This window comes from Simochromis diagramma, unplaced genomic scaffold, assembly GCF_900408965.1.
Source record: "Simochromis diagramma unplaced genomic scaffold, fSimDia1.1 OVJJ01000361.1, whole genome shotgun sequence".
Lineage (NCBI taxonomy): Eukaryota > Metazoa > Chordata > Actinopteri > Cichliformes > Cichlidae > Simochromis > Simochromis diagramma.
The window spans coordinates 18,764,701-18,781,636 of NW_024386860.1; the positions used below are offsets into that span (position 1 = coordinate 18,764,701).

The window sequence follows — 16,936 nt, forward strand, 5'->3', positions numbered from 1 at the left end:
AGGACCAATTCTGTTTACATTATACATGCTTCCCTTAGGCAGCATCATTAGAAGACGTAGCATACATTTACACTGCTATGCTGATGAGCTCCATCTTTACTCTGTGTGTGTTATCTGGCTTCATGGACAGATAAACCTCAGATTTCCTGTTTCTTTAACTTAATCTTTAAAGAGTGTGTGTCTCTTTCTCTCTGCAGGACGCCGTGTCAAACAGGGAGTGCTGCAACGTCATGTGCAAATGTTCAGGACATGAAGGCATCCGTGGCTCTCGGGGCCCCCCAGGGTCAAAGGTGAACTGAAATATTCACGCCTTTTAAGTCCAAACAGAATAACAGAGACTGTGCCAGAAAGAGGCCGGACTGCTCTGAGACCAAACAGACGCTTTCAGTGATTTCATAGTTAGAAAGTGGCCGGGTTGATATTTCAAAGTGAAGCAGGAGCAGACTTGATTCCAGTGTTAAAGATATACTGTTACACAGGGAGGGGGGGCAGAGGAATGTCGGATTAGTATATAGAAGAGAAAATATTTGAAAGAGGAAAAAGAAGAAGGAAAAACAGGAAAGGGGGAAAACTGGATGCTTCCTGGGGGTTTTCTTCAAACCTTACTCAGACTTAGTGAAGCAGCAGGCGAACATTAGGAAGCATGGAGGCATGAAGCTGTCTGTCTTTCTGGCCTTTGAAGGTTTCTCTTCTCCTTTTTTCGCACTGAACCGTCACCTGTATTTTTAAAAACAGGGCACGGTTGGGCAGAAGGGTCACCCCGGCTTCCCCGGAGAGGAGGGCCTCGCTGTAAGTGCTTCTTCATTTCCTTCATACACATCATCTGCACACATGCCTCATCATCTTCAAACCAACAGCGTCTCTGGTTACTCTCAGAAGATATGCTGCTGGACTTAAAGCCACAGAAAATATATTTGTTGTTTCAGCGTCTCCATTATGAGTCTTTCTCTGCAGTTTTACGTCACTTTGAATTGTTGTTGAGGACAAAAAAGACGTTTAAATAAAGAGATAAACATCTGTGAAAGTCGTCTCTGTGAGTCAAAACGGACCAAGAGCGTCACTCTGTCTGCCAGCTGCTCAAACCTGAATCATAAACCATCATCTGCGTCTTTTGCTGCGTCGCTGCTCACTCTGTCTGTGTGTCGCAGGGCGGGAGAGGTTTACCTGGACCGAGCGGACCTCAGGGAGTCCAGGGATGCTCGGGAATCAGAGGACAGAAGGTAGAGCAGTGCCGCTGAAATGTCCCGGAGCAGATCTGCCAGAAGCCGATGTTGATGATGTGTGTGCGTTTGTGTGTTTGCAGGGCTTCAGAGGGCTGCGAGGAGAAAGGGTGAGTTACTCAGGAATGTAGGAGGAAGCACAAACACTCACATCCTGATAAAGTCTCACAGAAGACTTTTCTTCCACCGCCGCAGGGCGAAGACGGAGAGGACGGGCTGAGCGGAGTGGACGGAGAACAGGTACTGACGTACAGATAGCACAGCTTCATCCCGATCGCCTTCATCGTCAGGTATCTCTGTGATCTGTAGCGTGAGATATCACGATGCATAAACAGGAAGGATGATGACAGATAACGGGAAACCTGAGTCACACCAACGACCGAATCACCACATTTCTGCTTCCTTTGTTTATTTTCCCAATAAACTGGTAACTAAACATTACTGAATAATTATTTTAACATCAATGAAATATTTAATAAACATTTGATAAATTATTATGTTGTGTCATAGCTGCTGGTGGCTCAGCGTCCTCTGTTAACCCAAAGTGAAAGGTTCATATGAGCAAAATCACACCATCATTTAAGTGTTATCAACACCGCTACGTTTCCTTCAGTCTTTCATCCACTCAGCAAGATAAGCGCCAGACCCCGGGCTTTTAATTTGAAAGTTCCATTTCTGCTAACCATCACGCTGGTCGTCGATGCCAACGGCTGCCTCTGCAGAGACTCTGGTGTCCAGCTCAAATCCAAGTGTTATTTGTCACATGCACAGTCATACACAGTCCGATATGCAGTGAAATGCTGAACTGTTGGGCTGCAGCTGGTGTTGGTGGTCCAGGTCCGGCAGCACTGGGAGAGCTGGTTCCTGAGCTCAGGACTACCAGCTGCAGTCCATCCACAGAGACAGCTGATGACTGCTCTCATATGTCAGCACTGAGTCAGGGTAGTTTCACTCTCCGCTCGGCTGCCATCACAAACATCATTTATCTGAGGCAGATCCCTCTTTTTCCAAAGTCTTCCTTTGTTCCCCAGCAGCTGCAAACATCCTGATAACGCTGCAGCGCAGATGAAGTCGGCGAGCTCTCACACAGACGTCACAGCTCTCTGAAACGGCCCTCGGCCATTCAAAGCTCAGAGGCAGTGAACACGGAGAGTACAACACCCGGCATGTCGGCGCGCTGCTTTTCCTGCCTCGACGGTCAACTTTCATTTTCATCATGCATCAAATGTTGATCATATTACCGCCACCATAAAAAATTATTAGTAAACAGCCCGAAGAGTCAGTGACAATCAGAGATGGCCAGTAACGCGTTACTGTAATCTGATTACTTTTTTCAAGTAACGAGTAAAGTAAGGGATTACTATTGCAAAAACGGTAATTAGATTACCGTTACTTTCCCGTAGGAACACTGCGTTACTGCGTTACTAAAACCGTGATTTTCCTGCGAGTGTCTCACGACAGTGACGTAAGCAAGTGCGACGGTCGTGACAACAGCTGTGTGCAGATCAACAATGGATCATATATCGATTGTGGGAGAGAGTATGAGCGTGCAGCGTTTAAAGCGTGGAAGTACTGACCTTACTTTGAGTTTGATTCCATAAAAAGTGACAAAAACATTAGTGTCCGTTGTGCGTGGGAAGAAAACTTCTTTTTACAGCGAAAAAATCCCTAAACTTCCAACAAGCACCGAGTAGCTACGACGTAATGGGAAACTCACAGAGAAACTCGCGGATTCTTCCACTGACCGCGGCACACCTGCACCAGGGTAAACCTCCGCCTACCCCACTCCTGCTTTACAGGTGAAAATAGAGCAACAGGACCGCTGAGTCTTTGACTTTATTTATTTTCTGCTGTGTTTTACTTGCATCTATTTGAAAGACTGAGTGTAAACACAAAAAATATTTTATTTTATGTGCTGGAATGTGCAGAAAATAGGTTTAAATGTTAAACTAATTTATTCAAGTCAGAGAATGTTGCATATAATTAAATTTTTGCTTGATGCATAAAGTTAAAAGATTAAAACTAATAAAACAAGTTTTAAAAAGAGACTTTTCCATTTGATTACATTTTGTATGATGAATTATGCAGAAAAAGTAGAATTGGGCTGAAAGATCTATCGCTTTATCACCTCTTCAGGTTGTAAATCGTGTTTTTAAAAAGTAACTAAGTAACTAAGTAATTAATTACTTTTGAAAATAAGTAATCAGTAAAGTAACGGGATTACTTTTTTGGGGAAGTAATCAGTAATTAGTTACTGATTACTTTTTTCAAGTAACTTGACCAACACTGGTGACGATGATCCAAAGGTTCAGATCTGACTCACTGATGGAGAGACGCCGATGAGTTTCTGTCCTCATCGTGGAGGAAACGAGCGGGCGTCTCAGGAAGGGAGCTGATTGGGGGGGTTTCCATGCTTAATGGCATTCCTGTGTTTCTGTGTCGGCAGGGAGTGACGGGACGGGATGGAGCCCGAGGAGAGAGAGGACACCTCGGCAACCCGGTAAAAGAAAACAAAAACTATATAATGTTATTTTAACATCGATACTTTATACTGCAATTTTCAAATGAATTCTGAATTTCACTGAGTCAGAGAAGGGAACCAAGAATGAGGCAGCGGTTTGGTTTGCACCGTTGGAGGTTGTTTGGACAAAAATACAGGCACATTTAAAAGTGACTCACAGGGGTAAAGGTGGGAGAAAAAGTGTGAACTAAAAGGTATTTTACATGATTGGATGACAAATTTCAAATACTGCACACTTCAAATGTTTGTTCACGTAACGACCGACCTCCTTAAAGAAACCGTCAGAGCCGAACACGAGAACCTCGGGACCGAGCTGGAGGAAAGGAGAGAGCAGATAGCAGCTAGCCCGCGGCTAACACGTGTGATGCAAACAGACCCGGACTGAGCCCTGAGGGATGCCTTAGCACGAGGACGTACAGATGTTAGCATCAGTTCTGAAACATCTGTCAGTTTAAGATGAGAGGCTCCTGAGAGCAGCCAGATCAGTTAGTGAGAGTGTGACAATCAAAGGGGTCAAAGGTTGCTGAGCTACAACCGCCTGTATCATGTCGTTAGTGAGTTTCAGTAAAGCCGTCTCGGTGTCTTTAGGAATGAGGCTGTAATGATCCGTCTGTGAAGCTTCTCAGTCATCCAGGTCATCGTAGTCTAAGGAGCTTGCAAAGAAAAGCGTCTGGACTTCTTTAAGTTGCTTGAAGACGTTTCACCTCTCATCCGAGAAGCTTCTTCAGTTCTAAGGTCAAATGGTGGATCTAATCGCCTGAGCCAAGGTGTGAAACTGGGTGTGGGTCACAATCAGCCAGGGTTTCAGGTGAGCTCATTGTGAAACCTGGCTCCACCCTATCATGTGATTTCCTGAGATCAGATGGCCCAGGATCTGAGTGGGCGTTAAGGCGTCTGGGAAGGATCTCAAAACTGGATTATAGATGGCAGAGAGTTGGTGTCGTAAACCCCGCCTCTGTTCAAAGATGGTCGCTCACAGTGGACATAGATGCTTCTTTCACTCCTCTTTCAAACCATCTGTCCTCTCTGTCCAACATGTGAACATTGGCATCCTCGAAAGAGTGACCTTTGACCTTTAGATGCAGATGGACTGCTGAGTCTTGTCCTGTGGAGGTGGCTCTTCTGTGTTGTGCCATGCGCTTGTGAAGTGGCTGTTTGGTCTCTCCAATGTAGAGGTCCGGGCACTCCTCGCTGCACTGTACAGCAAACACCACGTTGTTAAGTCTGTGTTTTGGCATTTTGTCTTTCGGGTGAACCAGTTTGTGCCTGAGCGTGTTGCTGGGTCTGAAGTACACCGGGATGTCGTGCTTGGAGAAAACTCTGAGCTTCTCTGATACACCGGCTACAGAGGGGATGACAGAGTCAGGCTTCAGGCTTAGATGGAACATGTTGTGTGGTGTAGGGTCCTAAGGCTGTAATGATCCGAAACAGTGGGATTTTTTTTTAAAGTAGAGGAATGATGCTGGTGGTTGCTGACCTCTGACCTTTGCTTATATTGACGGGCTGAACTGTTGTCCTTAGGGTATCCCAGGAATTACGGGGGAGACGGGGGTGAAAGGACAGCAAGGACTGAGAGGAGATCCGGTGAGTGTCAAACATTTCCTCGTCTTCTCTCGTCTCTCCTCCTCTCTGAACTGTTTTTGGCTTTTTCGTGTTTTCTCTCCTCCTTACATCAACATTTCTTCTTCTTTGATATCCTGTCCCGTCTGGCAGCTTCTGCACTCTGAACTGTGATGTGGATGCACGGCGATGCCGAACACATTTTGCTTTTCCAAGACCAGATACATGTAGGCTCCTCTAGTTCATGTTTATTTATTCATTTCTGTTTGTGTTATTTCAGTTATGACTTATTATCTGTGCAATAGCACGGGCAGGCAGGGGTAGAATGAAAGGATGCACAGAGACAGCAGCCCCCCCAAACCACCAAGAGAGCAGGCCAACGACCACATCAGAACATCCAGCCATGCACCCCGGGACCAAGAAGCACCCTCACCCCAGGGAGGGGCAGAAGTGTCCCACAGGGGGAAGGGGCGTGGGTGTGGGGGGTGCACATTCTTCTTCTTTCCTGTATTTATTGAAGCAAAGCTTTGAGCTGTCGGGCCTTTTAATAGCAAACAGCCAGGATGTCCGTCACACACGAGCGTATTAATCTGTGCATGCAGAGCAGATGGTTAAAGTCATCGGCGTGATTGTGAAACACACAAACAAACAGATGAGACGCTCGCACGAGCATCTGTCTTCAGACAGGAAGCTGTGAGAGCTTCAGTGTGGATGTTTCTGTGCAGGAAGCATCGAAGCTGCACCAACCAAAAGCAGACAGTCTTAAACTGTGAGGTGGGAACATGAAACGGTGTTCTGATGATCAAACGGGCATCCAGGTATATTATGTTTATCGCCTTGGAGGACAACCACAAGTGTTTGAGCACCACGAAGGTTTTTAATGTGGCACAAACGGGACCGAGGGCAGCGGATTCCCGCTCTGTAATCCTGCACACTGGAGCGGTCCTCGCTGACGCCGGCGCTAACGCGAGGCGAGCTGCGACCGAACCACACACTCAGAGTAACCGCAGCCCGTCTGCCGTCACACAAAGTTTTTAATAAATGTTTGCATGAAGCGCAGCTGGGCCACAGCTGGACGCTGACTGTTTAATCTGTGGCTTCATCTTTCTTCTGACAGGGACAACCGGGGGCCGACAACACCTCGCCCGGAGCCAAAGGCGACCCAGGAAACCCCGGCCTGCCGGTGAGACACGTCCCAGAGCAGACGCTGTGGTCGTCCTGCAGACGCAGCAGAAATGTGTCTCAGATAAATAAAAGTAGACGCCTCGTTTCTCTCTGTCTGTGTTTGAGGGCAAACCTGCTGACATCTGCTTGGAAACGACTTCATTTCTCTGATTTGCAGTACTGATGTGAAACCTCACAGTCTGAGCTCAGACTGCGAGGTTTCTTTAACAGATTCCTGCTGCGTATGCACGTCTGTCTAAAGAGCGTGCTGGTGACATCGCTGTCTCAAATCCCTGCTCTGAAGTGTGATGTGTTCAAATCCACAGGGAGCACCCGGGCAGGACGGCCGGTTCGGAGAGTCCGGAATCGTCGGGAACCCGGTGAGCTTCTTCATTCTCAGCACGAGGAGCAGATCTTGTTATTCCAGGATTATTAAAGCAGCTATGATGAGATATACAATGCTGCGCTGTACTCTTGTGTAATACTACTGCTAACCACAGGAAGCGAGTCGAGCACGAGACGCTAACTAGCACTAGCTCAGCGTTCACACAGATCTCTGAAGTTAGCCGCCTGCTTCTGGCAGCCGGACGAGCTTCAGCTTAGCTGGAAGTCGTCTCTCACTCACTAAACCTTCTGAATGAACTTCCTGCCAGCTCGTCATGAACGCTGTTTTTAACCATCTGTTTTTTAACCAACGTTTGCTGAAAATATTCCAAATAAACGGGTGAAATCAGCCCTGCAGGCACCGAGCCAGCCTGCCTGGAAGTCTTAGACAGGCTTAACTCTGGGAAAGTCTTCCTCGCTCCATCCTCACACGCCCAGAAACAGCTTGACTGAGTGAAATCAGCAGCTGAGCAGCTCCAGAAAAGCATCCCATAATTCACTGGGGCAGAAATAGGAATGCCTGCATCACAGCCTGTCATGTGATCGTGTATAAATCAGTGATGCTGTAACACAGCGGTCCCCGGGCCACGTGAGACTGGGGTGTGAAATGTGTGGTTTTCAGGGTTTTTATCGGTTTTCAGCGTTATTTTGTTATCGTTTTTATCGTTTACTCGGTTTTCCTGGGTCTTTTCACCTGTGTTATGAATAAATCTTCTTTTTTTCGGTACTACTTTTATTTTGTTGTATTTATCCGCGACACCTCAAAGGCCGGTCTGTGAAAATATTGTCGGGCATGAACCGGTCCAGGCGCAAAAAAGGTTGGAGACCGCTGATGTAACAGCTGTGAGATTATTGATCAGATATGTGGACTTCTCCTCAGGGACCAAACGGAAGACGGGGACGACTGGGTGACAAGGTAGGACACGAACACACTCGGAGCTGCAAACGAGTGTGTGTGTGTGTGTGTGTGCGTGTGCGCATGTGTGTGTTTGTGCGTGTGTGTGCGTGCGTGTGTGTGTGTGTGTGCGCGCGTGTGTGCGTGTGTGTGTGTGTGTGCGTGTGTTTGTGCGTGTGTGTGCGTGTGTGTGTGCGTGTGTGCGTGTGTGTGCGTGTTGTGTGTGTGCGTGTGTGTGTGCGTGCGTGTGTGTGCGTGTGCGCATGTGCGTGTGCGTGTGCGCGTGTGCGTGTGTTTGTGCGTGCGTGTGCGCGTGCGTGTTTGTGCGTGTGTGTGTGTGTTTGTGCGTGTGTGTGCGTGCGTGTGTGTGTGCGTGCGTGCGTGTGCGCGTGCGTGCGTGCGTGTGCGCGTGTGCGTGCGTGCGTGTGCGTGTGCGTGTGTGTGTGTGTGCGTGTGTGTGTGTGTGCGTGTGTGTGTGTGTGCGTGTGTGCGTGCGTGCGTGTGCGTGTGTTTGTGCGTGTGTGCGTGCGTGCGTGTGTGTTTGTGCGTGCGCGTGTGTGTGTGTGTGTGTGTGTGTGCGCGCGTGTGTGTGTGTGCGTGTGCGTGTGTGTGCGCGTGTGTGTGTGTGTGTGTGTGTGTGTGCAGGTTTAGGCATCTTTGTGAGGACAGAACATTGGCATGCTACTGTACCTGTGGGGACCAAATGTCCGTCCTCACGGGTTTGAAGACATTTTTACGCTCAAAATGTTGTTTTAGTGTCAGGGTTACAGTCGACTCGACGTTCTCACTAAGACATGAAAACGAGTGTGTGTGTGTTGCCTGCAGGGTGCAGCTGGACCACCTGGAGATCTGGGACTAGAAGGCAGCCCAGGTGCTTCTGGTCCACAGGTGAGCCTTCAGGGCAGGAAGAGTCACACTTAATGTCCGCATGCTGCTGCTGCTAACACGCTAACCTTTGTCTCTGCAGGGTCCCGGAGGGGTCAGAGGTCAGCCTGGCCCGAGAGGAATCCCCGGCCTTCCTGGACCTCAGGTCAGCTGATCATTTATTGAAAACGTTGATTTTCAGTTTCTTCTCCTCGAGCTGTGAGGTAAACACAGAGTCACCGCGGGAGCAGACCCACAGCGAAATGAGGAGCAGCTTTAGATCGATTTGCAGACTGATCGGTGGATGGTTTCATGGTTTCATGGTTAGGGTTCAGGTGTTCATTCCTGAAGCTCGGCTCCCCGCTGCTGCTGGAGCTTCAGTCTGAGAAGGCCACCCAGAGCTGCTGCAAGCGCCGATGAAACGTTGGATGTTCTTGCATCACATTTGGTAAAGTTGCAGATCAGCCTGGTGGGATCAGCTGGCTCTGGGACTGTTGCTCAATCTGGAGGTTTAGATTTCCCTCACGTCGGCTTTGTGGTAGAAACGTCTCGTCTCAGCAGTTTGCACCTTAAACAGTGGCCCCCGATGTGTGTTCAGCTTCTAACAAAGATCCTGTCTGTGTAGCTGAAGGCCCAAACCCTGAACCGTGGAGTCCGCTCATCGTGACGACTTGAACCCGAATCTGCCCTTTATTACACAAACACACTAATGAAAGCTGCAGAATCACGAGATGCAACACAGAAACGGTCGATTTCCAAATCCACGGCCTGGTTTGTGAGTCTCTGGAGACGCTGAGGTTTTCGTTTCTTCATCCTGGTTAAGGCTCGTTTCGCTGTGGGCTCATTTTGTGGTCGTCGGATTTGAAGCCTTCATCGCTGCGTTTCATAAATCCCGAGTGTGACGTCGCTGCTGCAGCTGCCAACATCTGGACCTCTGCGGTCTGGGCCGATCTTCCCCGAAGCTGCTGTCATGTCATCACTTTAGAACCTGCACATCTTAAAAAAGTCCTCTCGTTAAATGCTCGTTTTATTTGGTGTAAGTGGTTTGACCTCAGCGATCTGTGCACTGCTCTGCGTTTAAACCAGAGAATTTCTTTACATTGAGCTAAACGAGACATGAATTCCACCGCCAACAAGAACGAATGCTCTCGAGTGCTGCTTGTGCCCCAGAGTCGTCACTCTCCGTTGCAGCATGATTGGTTATTAATGAATAATAGGACGGTTCAGTTCGTGCTGCAGCTGCTCTTCGTCTGGCCTGCAGTGCTTCTCATCCAGTGTTGGAGATGTCAGCTGCAGAGGAGAGGAGAGAGGTGACACACCATAAGTGACACATAAGTGTCCCAAAGATCATGACCCAAACTTTACATAGGAACTATTTTCTTCCAGCGTATACATCCGCCAACCAAAAGAGTCTACAGCTTAGAGCCTGCTTACTCACTGATGTATTCATTCACTTCGTTTTTGATGAGCTGAGTGGTCAGTAAGAGAGAACGATACAAATGCCAGGAAGATGCACAATAATGTAACAGAACATAACAAATATAACAAAGAGTGAAATACACGTTTTATGTGTGTAACCAGGTCCTGCAAAGACACGCTGCAGCTGAGATTTCGAATGTAATTTTCGGTACTTTGAGCTGCGCGGTCTGTTATTTAACAAAGCCGTCATCCGTAAAGCTGGACGCAGGCCGGAGGCACCGAACAAACGGCCTGTCCCCACAGCGCCACGAGTCTTTAAGCTGTGACCGTCCAGCGTCCCGCTCAGAGGAAACTTTAAACAGAACTGATCCGAGTTTAGTCTGCAGGCAGCTGTCGCTGTGTTTGCTTCAATCACCATCGAAAACACCGACAGACAGGTCGAGTTCGGCCCAGAGCGACATCTGCTCGACTCTCCCTCATTCAAACGCAGCGTCTCAGTCTAAGCTTCAACTCTTTACCAGACGCGCTCAGTCCTGAGCCGCTGTTAGAAAATCCAAAGAGGAAATCTCATAAAAAGTCACTGAGGAGCTGCCGAGCGGAGATGTAGGACCAATGAAGCTCAGATTTATCACTTGGCAGCGCTCAGCGGCGTCCATGTTTACTCTTCACCTGTTTGGATAAGCGCCGTTAAAGTTGATGACAAGCGGAGATTTATGTGAGGCTCTGTGACCGACGGGCTCTGTCCACGGTGCATTCAGGGATAATCAGGTAAAAGGGAACTGTGTGTGGCTCTGACTCTGCTGGTTTTTCCTCCAGGGTGGACCAGGTCCCGCTGGAGACCCGGGCTTACCTGGACGGACCGGAGGTAACGGACAGAAGGTGTGTGACATCATCATCGTTTAACATCTGATAAACGTCCCCGCTTCACGTCAGATAAGATCACATTTATGAGATTAGCTGACGAATACTCCAAGAGGTCAGATGAAGAGATTACATCCTCCACAGTTTCCACCCAGCAGGGCCTGAAGGCAGGAAGTTGGTCATACACGTACGTCCATACAGGGTACATGGGGGGGCGTGGCCACCACAGTGTCATCAGCTTTAATTGTGAAGCCTCCAGGTTAGCCTTCTAACCACAGTTATGGGTTAATGCCAGCTGGCCTGGTTATCAGTCTGCACCCACACATGTAGAGCCAAGGGGGTTAATCCAGTTGGTGTGAAGGGGGAGGTTATCTTCACCATGACAACCTGTTGTTGCTGTTAAAGGGCCAACCAGGAGATCCCGGTGATGAGGGCGCACCGGGACCAGACGGACCGCGAGGAATGCCGGTAAGGAGCCGAGAGCCCGCTCTGTTCAGACAAACAGTTTGATTGGATGTCAGTGGCGCTGACTGTCTGTGTTTCAGGGTCAGGACGGTCGGGATGGTTACGGACCCGCGGGCCCCCGAGGTGCAAAGGTGACCCTTCATAATACACAATCCTGTATTTCATCCTTCTGCTAGATCTCTGCTTCACATTCATAACAACGTTCACAGTTATGAGGGTTTCTTGCCGTGTCTTGCAGGGCGATCCCGGTTTCCCTGGTTACCCCGGTCTTCGGGTGAGTTCACAGCAGATCAGGTTGAATCCATCCTGGCATTAAATCGCAGTAAACACGCAGACAGGAAAGGCGGCCTGCTGGGAACGGATCAGAAACGAGTTAGGATCCAAACATCGGAGCGTTTTCAGGCTAACAGAAGTCCAACAAGAGTTTTTAAGTCCACCGAGTTCAGGAGCTCACAGAGCTCCACGAAAATGCTGCGAACACGAAATAATCTGCGTGTTTGCTGCGATGCACGTCGAAGCTGAGCAGAAACTCCTGCAGGTGTAAAACTGATGTGTGATTCTGCTGTTCGCTCTGAGAGTGACGCAGTGAAATCGGCCTCTTGCTCTCTCACATCATTCAAACGGTGCTGCTCGCTCGCGCTGCTTCTGGACGTCAGCGGGTGTTCGTGGCGCGGACCAATCAGAATGGACCTGTGAGCGGGATCAGAGATTTCACTGCAAACGTATCAAAGCTGCACTGAAACTTCAAATACTCACAGACGGTAACACAGAAACACTGTTCAGGAGCTCTTCAGTGGATCGAGTCGTTGCACAGGCTGATGTAAGCCACGCCCACCCGTGCAGGGTCCAATTAGGGCTGTTTCTCTGTTAGTAGCCAAGAAACTTTAATGTTTGCGGTCAAATAAACATTTATTTCTGCTGTTGGACGTGTTGAGGTGAGAGTCTGTGGGCTGGACCGCCTGCTGGAGCCTCTGCTGGTGCTGCGTGGCTGCAGCCCAGGACCCTTTAAACTCTTACTGCTCCTGTAAAACTAATCCAAGCCTGCCTACACTGGTGGCTCATAAACACCTCGCCGTGCTGCCTGCAGCTTTCACACATTCATACACAAACGGTTGACAGCAGAGCATCACTGAGCTCTCACAGCTTTGTTGTAAAGTCGACTGGATCCTTTTCAAGGATTTATGAGAGACAGGCCGCCTTAATAAATAAGCACATTTTCAGTTTTACTCGCTGGTGTTTGTCCAGAAGTTTTTGGAGGCCGGAGATAAGAACGCTCTTGTTTATTCTTGGGATGAGTGTGGTCAGGAAGTTGACTTGAGGGCTTGTGTTTGGATTTGGAAATGCGTTACCTCACGAGCCGTGTTTCTTTCTCTGCAGGGCGAGGAGGGGCTGCAGGCACCGAAAGGATATCCAGGGCCCAAAGGGAACCGCGGCCGAGGGGTGAGAGTCCACTGCTCAGATAACTGAATCAAGCTCGGTCTCTGAGTCCGTCAGTGACGTTTGTTTGTGATCCCGTCACGTAGGGTAACGCTGGTTTGCCGGGAGAGTCGGGAGTCCCCGGAGAACCGGGATATCCGGGACACAGGGTGAGTGTGGAAAAGCTTTAGGAAGCTGCCGACTTCATGCTGCACAAACTGAGCGCCTGGAGCCAGAAAGATCACTGGATGTGGATTAATTTATAAGAAAACTTTAGTTTTCCTCTAAATCTATTTCGTCCTCTCTTACAATGATAAAGAAAAATGTATTTTTTACCCAAACTTAACTCTAACGGTTAGTTTAAACAGGTGCAGAGGTATTTCTGTCCTTTACAGAGCTCAGTTTTCTCGCTGTCTTGTTTAAAATTACTGGAAAATCCTTTGTGTGGTTTTTAAAGATCTCTGAGCTTCACGCAGCGTTTGGGGTGGCTGTAGCTCAGGTCACCTACTAACCAAACGTTGGCGGTTCAGTCCTCGTCTGCTCCGCTCTGCAGGCCAAATATCCGTGTGCAAGATCCTAACCCCAAGTGCTTCCATCGGAGCGCGAATGTTTGATAAAAGACTTTACACGAAGGGGTGAATGAGGCAAAAGGTGTCGAGATCTTCGTTTGTTTGATCAAATGTGAGGAACATTCTTCTGTCATGTTAGTCAGATATCACACTGTTCACAGGGCCCCCGAGGTTCTCCTGGAGGCAAAGCCATGACTGTAAGTCCACCTTAAACCCACCTCACCCACATTAAGGAAACATTAGTACAGGATGTAATCACAGGTCTTTCCTTTTGACTCAGGACTGTCAGCTGATCACCTACATCAGGGACAACTGTGGTAAGACTTCCTGACATCCTCACAGCATCTCAGGAAATGAAACCTGCACGTCTCTAAATGCTGTTTGTTCTCCCTCCAGCTTGCTCTGCTGGTACGTGTCTCCACTCTAACAGTCAGGTATCGTGGTGAGTACAGCTCAGCAGCCACGTCCACAGACTGGATCAAAGATGGGCACAGCTGCACTCTCTGAAGCTTCAGCATTTGATTCAGCACAGTGTTGTTGTTGTGATTCTTCTCCTCAGGATTTTTCCTCATTTATTGCTGTCGTTAGTGTCAAGATGGTGAAAAAGGTTTTCTTAACCTCCTCGGACCTGCGTCCACATATGTGGACATCGCATTTTGGGATGTCTAGAAGAAAATAATAAATTTTTCTCTACAAGGGCCTGATATCCAGTTACGAGGACGTTATACTGCCACTGTTCTATCAAAATTTAAAACCAACGTCCTCACATGTGGCTCTTATTTGTCTCAGAAACAAAAATTAGGTAAAAAAAAAAATGGAGGGAAAATCCACTTTCTGTATGAGACACCAGAAATGATGACGTCAGCGTATCGAGTATAAAAACATCTGTTGATGTTTCATGCAGCTACCACGGAAACTTGAAGAGTTTCTGTGGAGCAGGAGGAGTCCCAGGAGTTTTGCCTGGAATCGCGTTTGTGGCCTTGACCAATGATGTCTCATGTTGCTGAGACGCTCCTGCTCTGTACAGACATCTACTCACTGTTTTTCTGGCCTACCCATCTGTACACCCAGAAATGCTTACAGGTTACATGACAGGTGAGGTCCCGTTGGGTACGTTCTGCCTCTGCACACATAAAGACCACAAAACAAATGTCCAGACCATGTGAAAAACACGTCCAAAGTATGTCCTTTAACATGCGTTGGGTCATTAACCCACTGAGCCAGGGTAAAAGAGTCCGTTAAAGCAAGGAAGTCTTTAGCAAATGAGTCATCCTTACAGCAAGTGCGTATGTTAAAATCACCGACAATGAGAACACAATCTGGTCATTCTTTGTTTTTACATTCATCAGGTCCCAATCAGCCCAAATATCAAAGAGAAATTTAAAATGCTGCCGTGTGGGACAGCTGTGAATATTTCCACCCCTGATAAGCTCAGCACCCCACAGGTCTCTGTGCTGGAAACACACGTCTCTCTCTCTGCACCACTACAGTGGTCTTTGAGCATCTTTGACTCATTCGCAGATGTATTTTTTTTAATTATACAAACTTTGCACAAAGAGCGATGCAGGTCCAATCACACGCGGCGTGCTTGGTGTCAGGCTGCAGCTTGTGTTGGGTTTGTTGCACTACTTAGAAACCTGCTGGGCAGCTGTACTGGTGCCCAGTATCCACCACAGCCACATCTTAGCTCAGTTTCTGCTCAACCCAAAAATCTTTCTCCTTTCAAACGTAGGGAAGAAAGCAGCAGTTTAACAGCAAAGAAACAATCAGCCAAACGCAGATTTCCTGTGTGACCTCGACATGAAACACTTTCATTAGAAAGTATATTTAAGTATAATTAAGTAATTAAGTATATTTAACCTCCTACGACTCTTTCATGGCATGCATTTTTAATTCTCTTTGCTATTGTGACTTTATGGTGTTTGATAGAAAACTATAAAGTCACAGTTGAGCAATGATGTGCACAGGAGCAAAATGAGAAACAACAATATGGCTCCTGTGAAAGCAAAGCTTAGTATTTTTGTCTAAACAACCCAAAATGTGACGTCCCCATATGTGGACGCCAGGTCCTAGCAGGTTAATGAACTAGTTTTATTTTTATGGCTTCACTGCAGAAACAGGAGCGCCAGGTTGTATCTAAGAATTACACAGATCATATGTGAGAGTCTGTGATTCAAACTTGGGTTTCTGGCACAAAGGTAATAAGCGTCACTGCTTCACAGAGTGAATGGGTTCAATGCAGAGAGGAATTTCCTCATGGGGATCAATAAAGTATACATTATTATTATAAGATGAATTGTTCCTTCAGCAGCACCAACATCCACGTGTTGACTGTTTCGGTCCTTGTTTAGTCTCCGATGGTATGAGAGCAGCTTTGCATGAGCAAACAGAGCTGAGGTTCATCAGTGTGGACGTTAGCATGAGAGGCGTTCACAGCCTCCCTTTGATAGATGCTGCTGGGACTGCTCACCTTTACCCCGACTCACACTTCTGTGATCAAAACGTTTAGCTCTACAGTTGTAAAATATCCTTTATGTAAACAGATTCGTATAATCCGATATAAACGTGACACCAACCTGGTGACTGATGATCGGGTGGCTGCTGAAAGTTTAACACAAGCTCCTCTTTGCCCGTCAGATCGGTCGGCGTGCCCGGCCTACCCCACCGAGCTGGTGTTCGGTCTCGACATGTCTGATGACGTGACCCCGGGGGACTTTGGTAGGCAGCGCTCCGCCCTCCTCTCCCTGCTGAATGACATCAGTATCGCAGAGAGTAACTGCCCGCACGGCGCGCGTGTCGCTGTGGTGGGATACAACACCTACACCAAGTACCTGATCCGCTTCCAGGACTACCGGCGCAAGGCACAGCTGCTAGAGGCCGTGAGGAACATCGCCCAGGAGAGGACGTCCAACAAACGGCAGCTGGGCGCCGCCATGCGCTTCGTGGGTCAGAACATCTTCAAACGAGTCCGAGCAGGAATAATGATGAGGAAGGTGGCCGTCTTCTTTTCTAGCGGGCCTACAGAGGGCGCTAACGACATTGTAACGGCCATGATGGAGTACCGGGCCCTCAACATTGTTCCAGCGGTCATCTCTCTGAGGAACACCCCCGATATTGAACAAGCCATGCAGGTAGGTGTCATTTACCTGCAGCTACCTGCAGATGTTTTTCATCCAGATGTTGACTGAGTCAATCTCTTCAGACCGTTTTGCCTTCGGTCTGAAGCGGGGTGCGGGTTGCACATTAGCACAGGACTAAAGGAATCGCAGCAGTTTTCCCAATCCCTGCTGAAGCTGGAAAACTGATTACAAAATCCAGCAGGAAAGTGGAGCGGTGTCAGCAGTAGGCATGAAGAGGGAGCTGAGCCAGAAGACCTGGAAAGAACCACATCACGAGGAAGATGAAGATGTGTTTCCTCTTTAGGAGACATCTGACGATAGTGCTTGAAGTGCTGCTCCTTTACTTCAAACAAACTTCTTAAATAAAGCCTCATTTATACTAACTCTGCCACCATTTAGATTTCCTGAAGGCTCTGAACTCTTGGAGGGAAAATCCACTTTCTGTATGAGACACCAGAAATGATGACGTCAGCGTATCG

General features: G+C 48.1%; 1 protein-coding gene across 3 annotated transcripts in view; it reads left to right on the forward strand.

Moving 5' to 3' along the window:
* LOC120732981 (collagen alpha-6(VI) chain-like) overlaps positions 1-16,936 on the forward strand; it is a 58,684-nt gene that overhangs the window by 35,479 nt on the left and 6,269 nt on the right. For all 3 annotated transcript variants that reach the window (XM_040030927.1, XM_040030929.1, XM_040030928.1), the window contains 22 exons: positions 198-290; positions 736-789; positions 1,149-1,220; positions 1,304-1,330; positions 1,416-1,460; positions 3,667-3,720; positions 5,263-5,325; positions 6,419-6,484; positions 6,792-6,845; positions 7,730-7,765; positions 8,570-8,632; positions 8,712-8,774; positions 10,844-10,906; positions 11,294-11,356; positions 11,434-11,484; positions 11,592-11,627; positions 12,731-12,793; positions 12,877-12,939; positions 13,500-13,535; positions 13,619-13,655; positions 13,735-13,746; positions 15,976-16,469. In XM_040030927.1, coding sequence (XP_039886861.1) covers positions 198-290; positions 736-789; positions 1,149-1,220; positions 1,304-1,330; positions 1,416-1,460; positions 3,667-3,720; positions 5,263-5,325; positions 6,419-6,484; positions 6,792-6,845; positions 7,730-7,765; positions 8,570-8,632; positions 8,712-8,774; positions 10,844-10,906; positions 11,294-11,356; positions 11,434-11,484; positions 11,592-11,627; positions 12,731-12,793; positions 12,877-12,939; positions 13,500-13,535; positions 13,619-13,655; positions 13,735-13,746; positions 15,976-16,469 — 1,608 coding nt within the window. The remainder of the gene's footprint in view (positions 1-197; positions 291-735; positions 790-1,148; positions 1,221-1,303; positions 1,331-1,415; positions 1,461-3,666; positions 3,721-5,262; positions 5,326-6,418; positions 6,485-6,791; positions 6,846-7,729; positions 7,766-8,569; positions 8,633-8,711; positions 8,775-10,843; positions 10,907-11,293; positions 11,357-11,433; positions 11,485-11,591; positions 11,628-12,730; positions 12,794-12,876; positions 12,940-13,499; positions 13,536-13,618; positions 13,656-13,734; positions 13,747-15,975; positions 16,470-16,936) is intronic.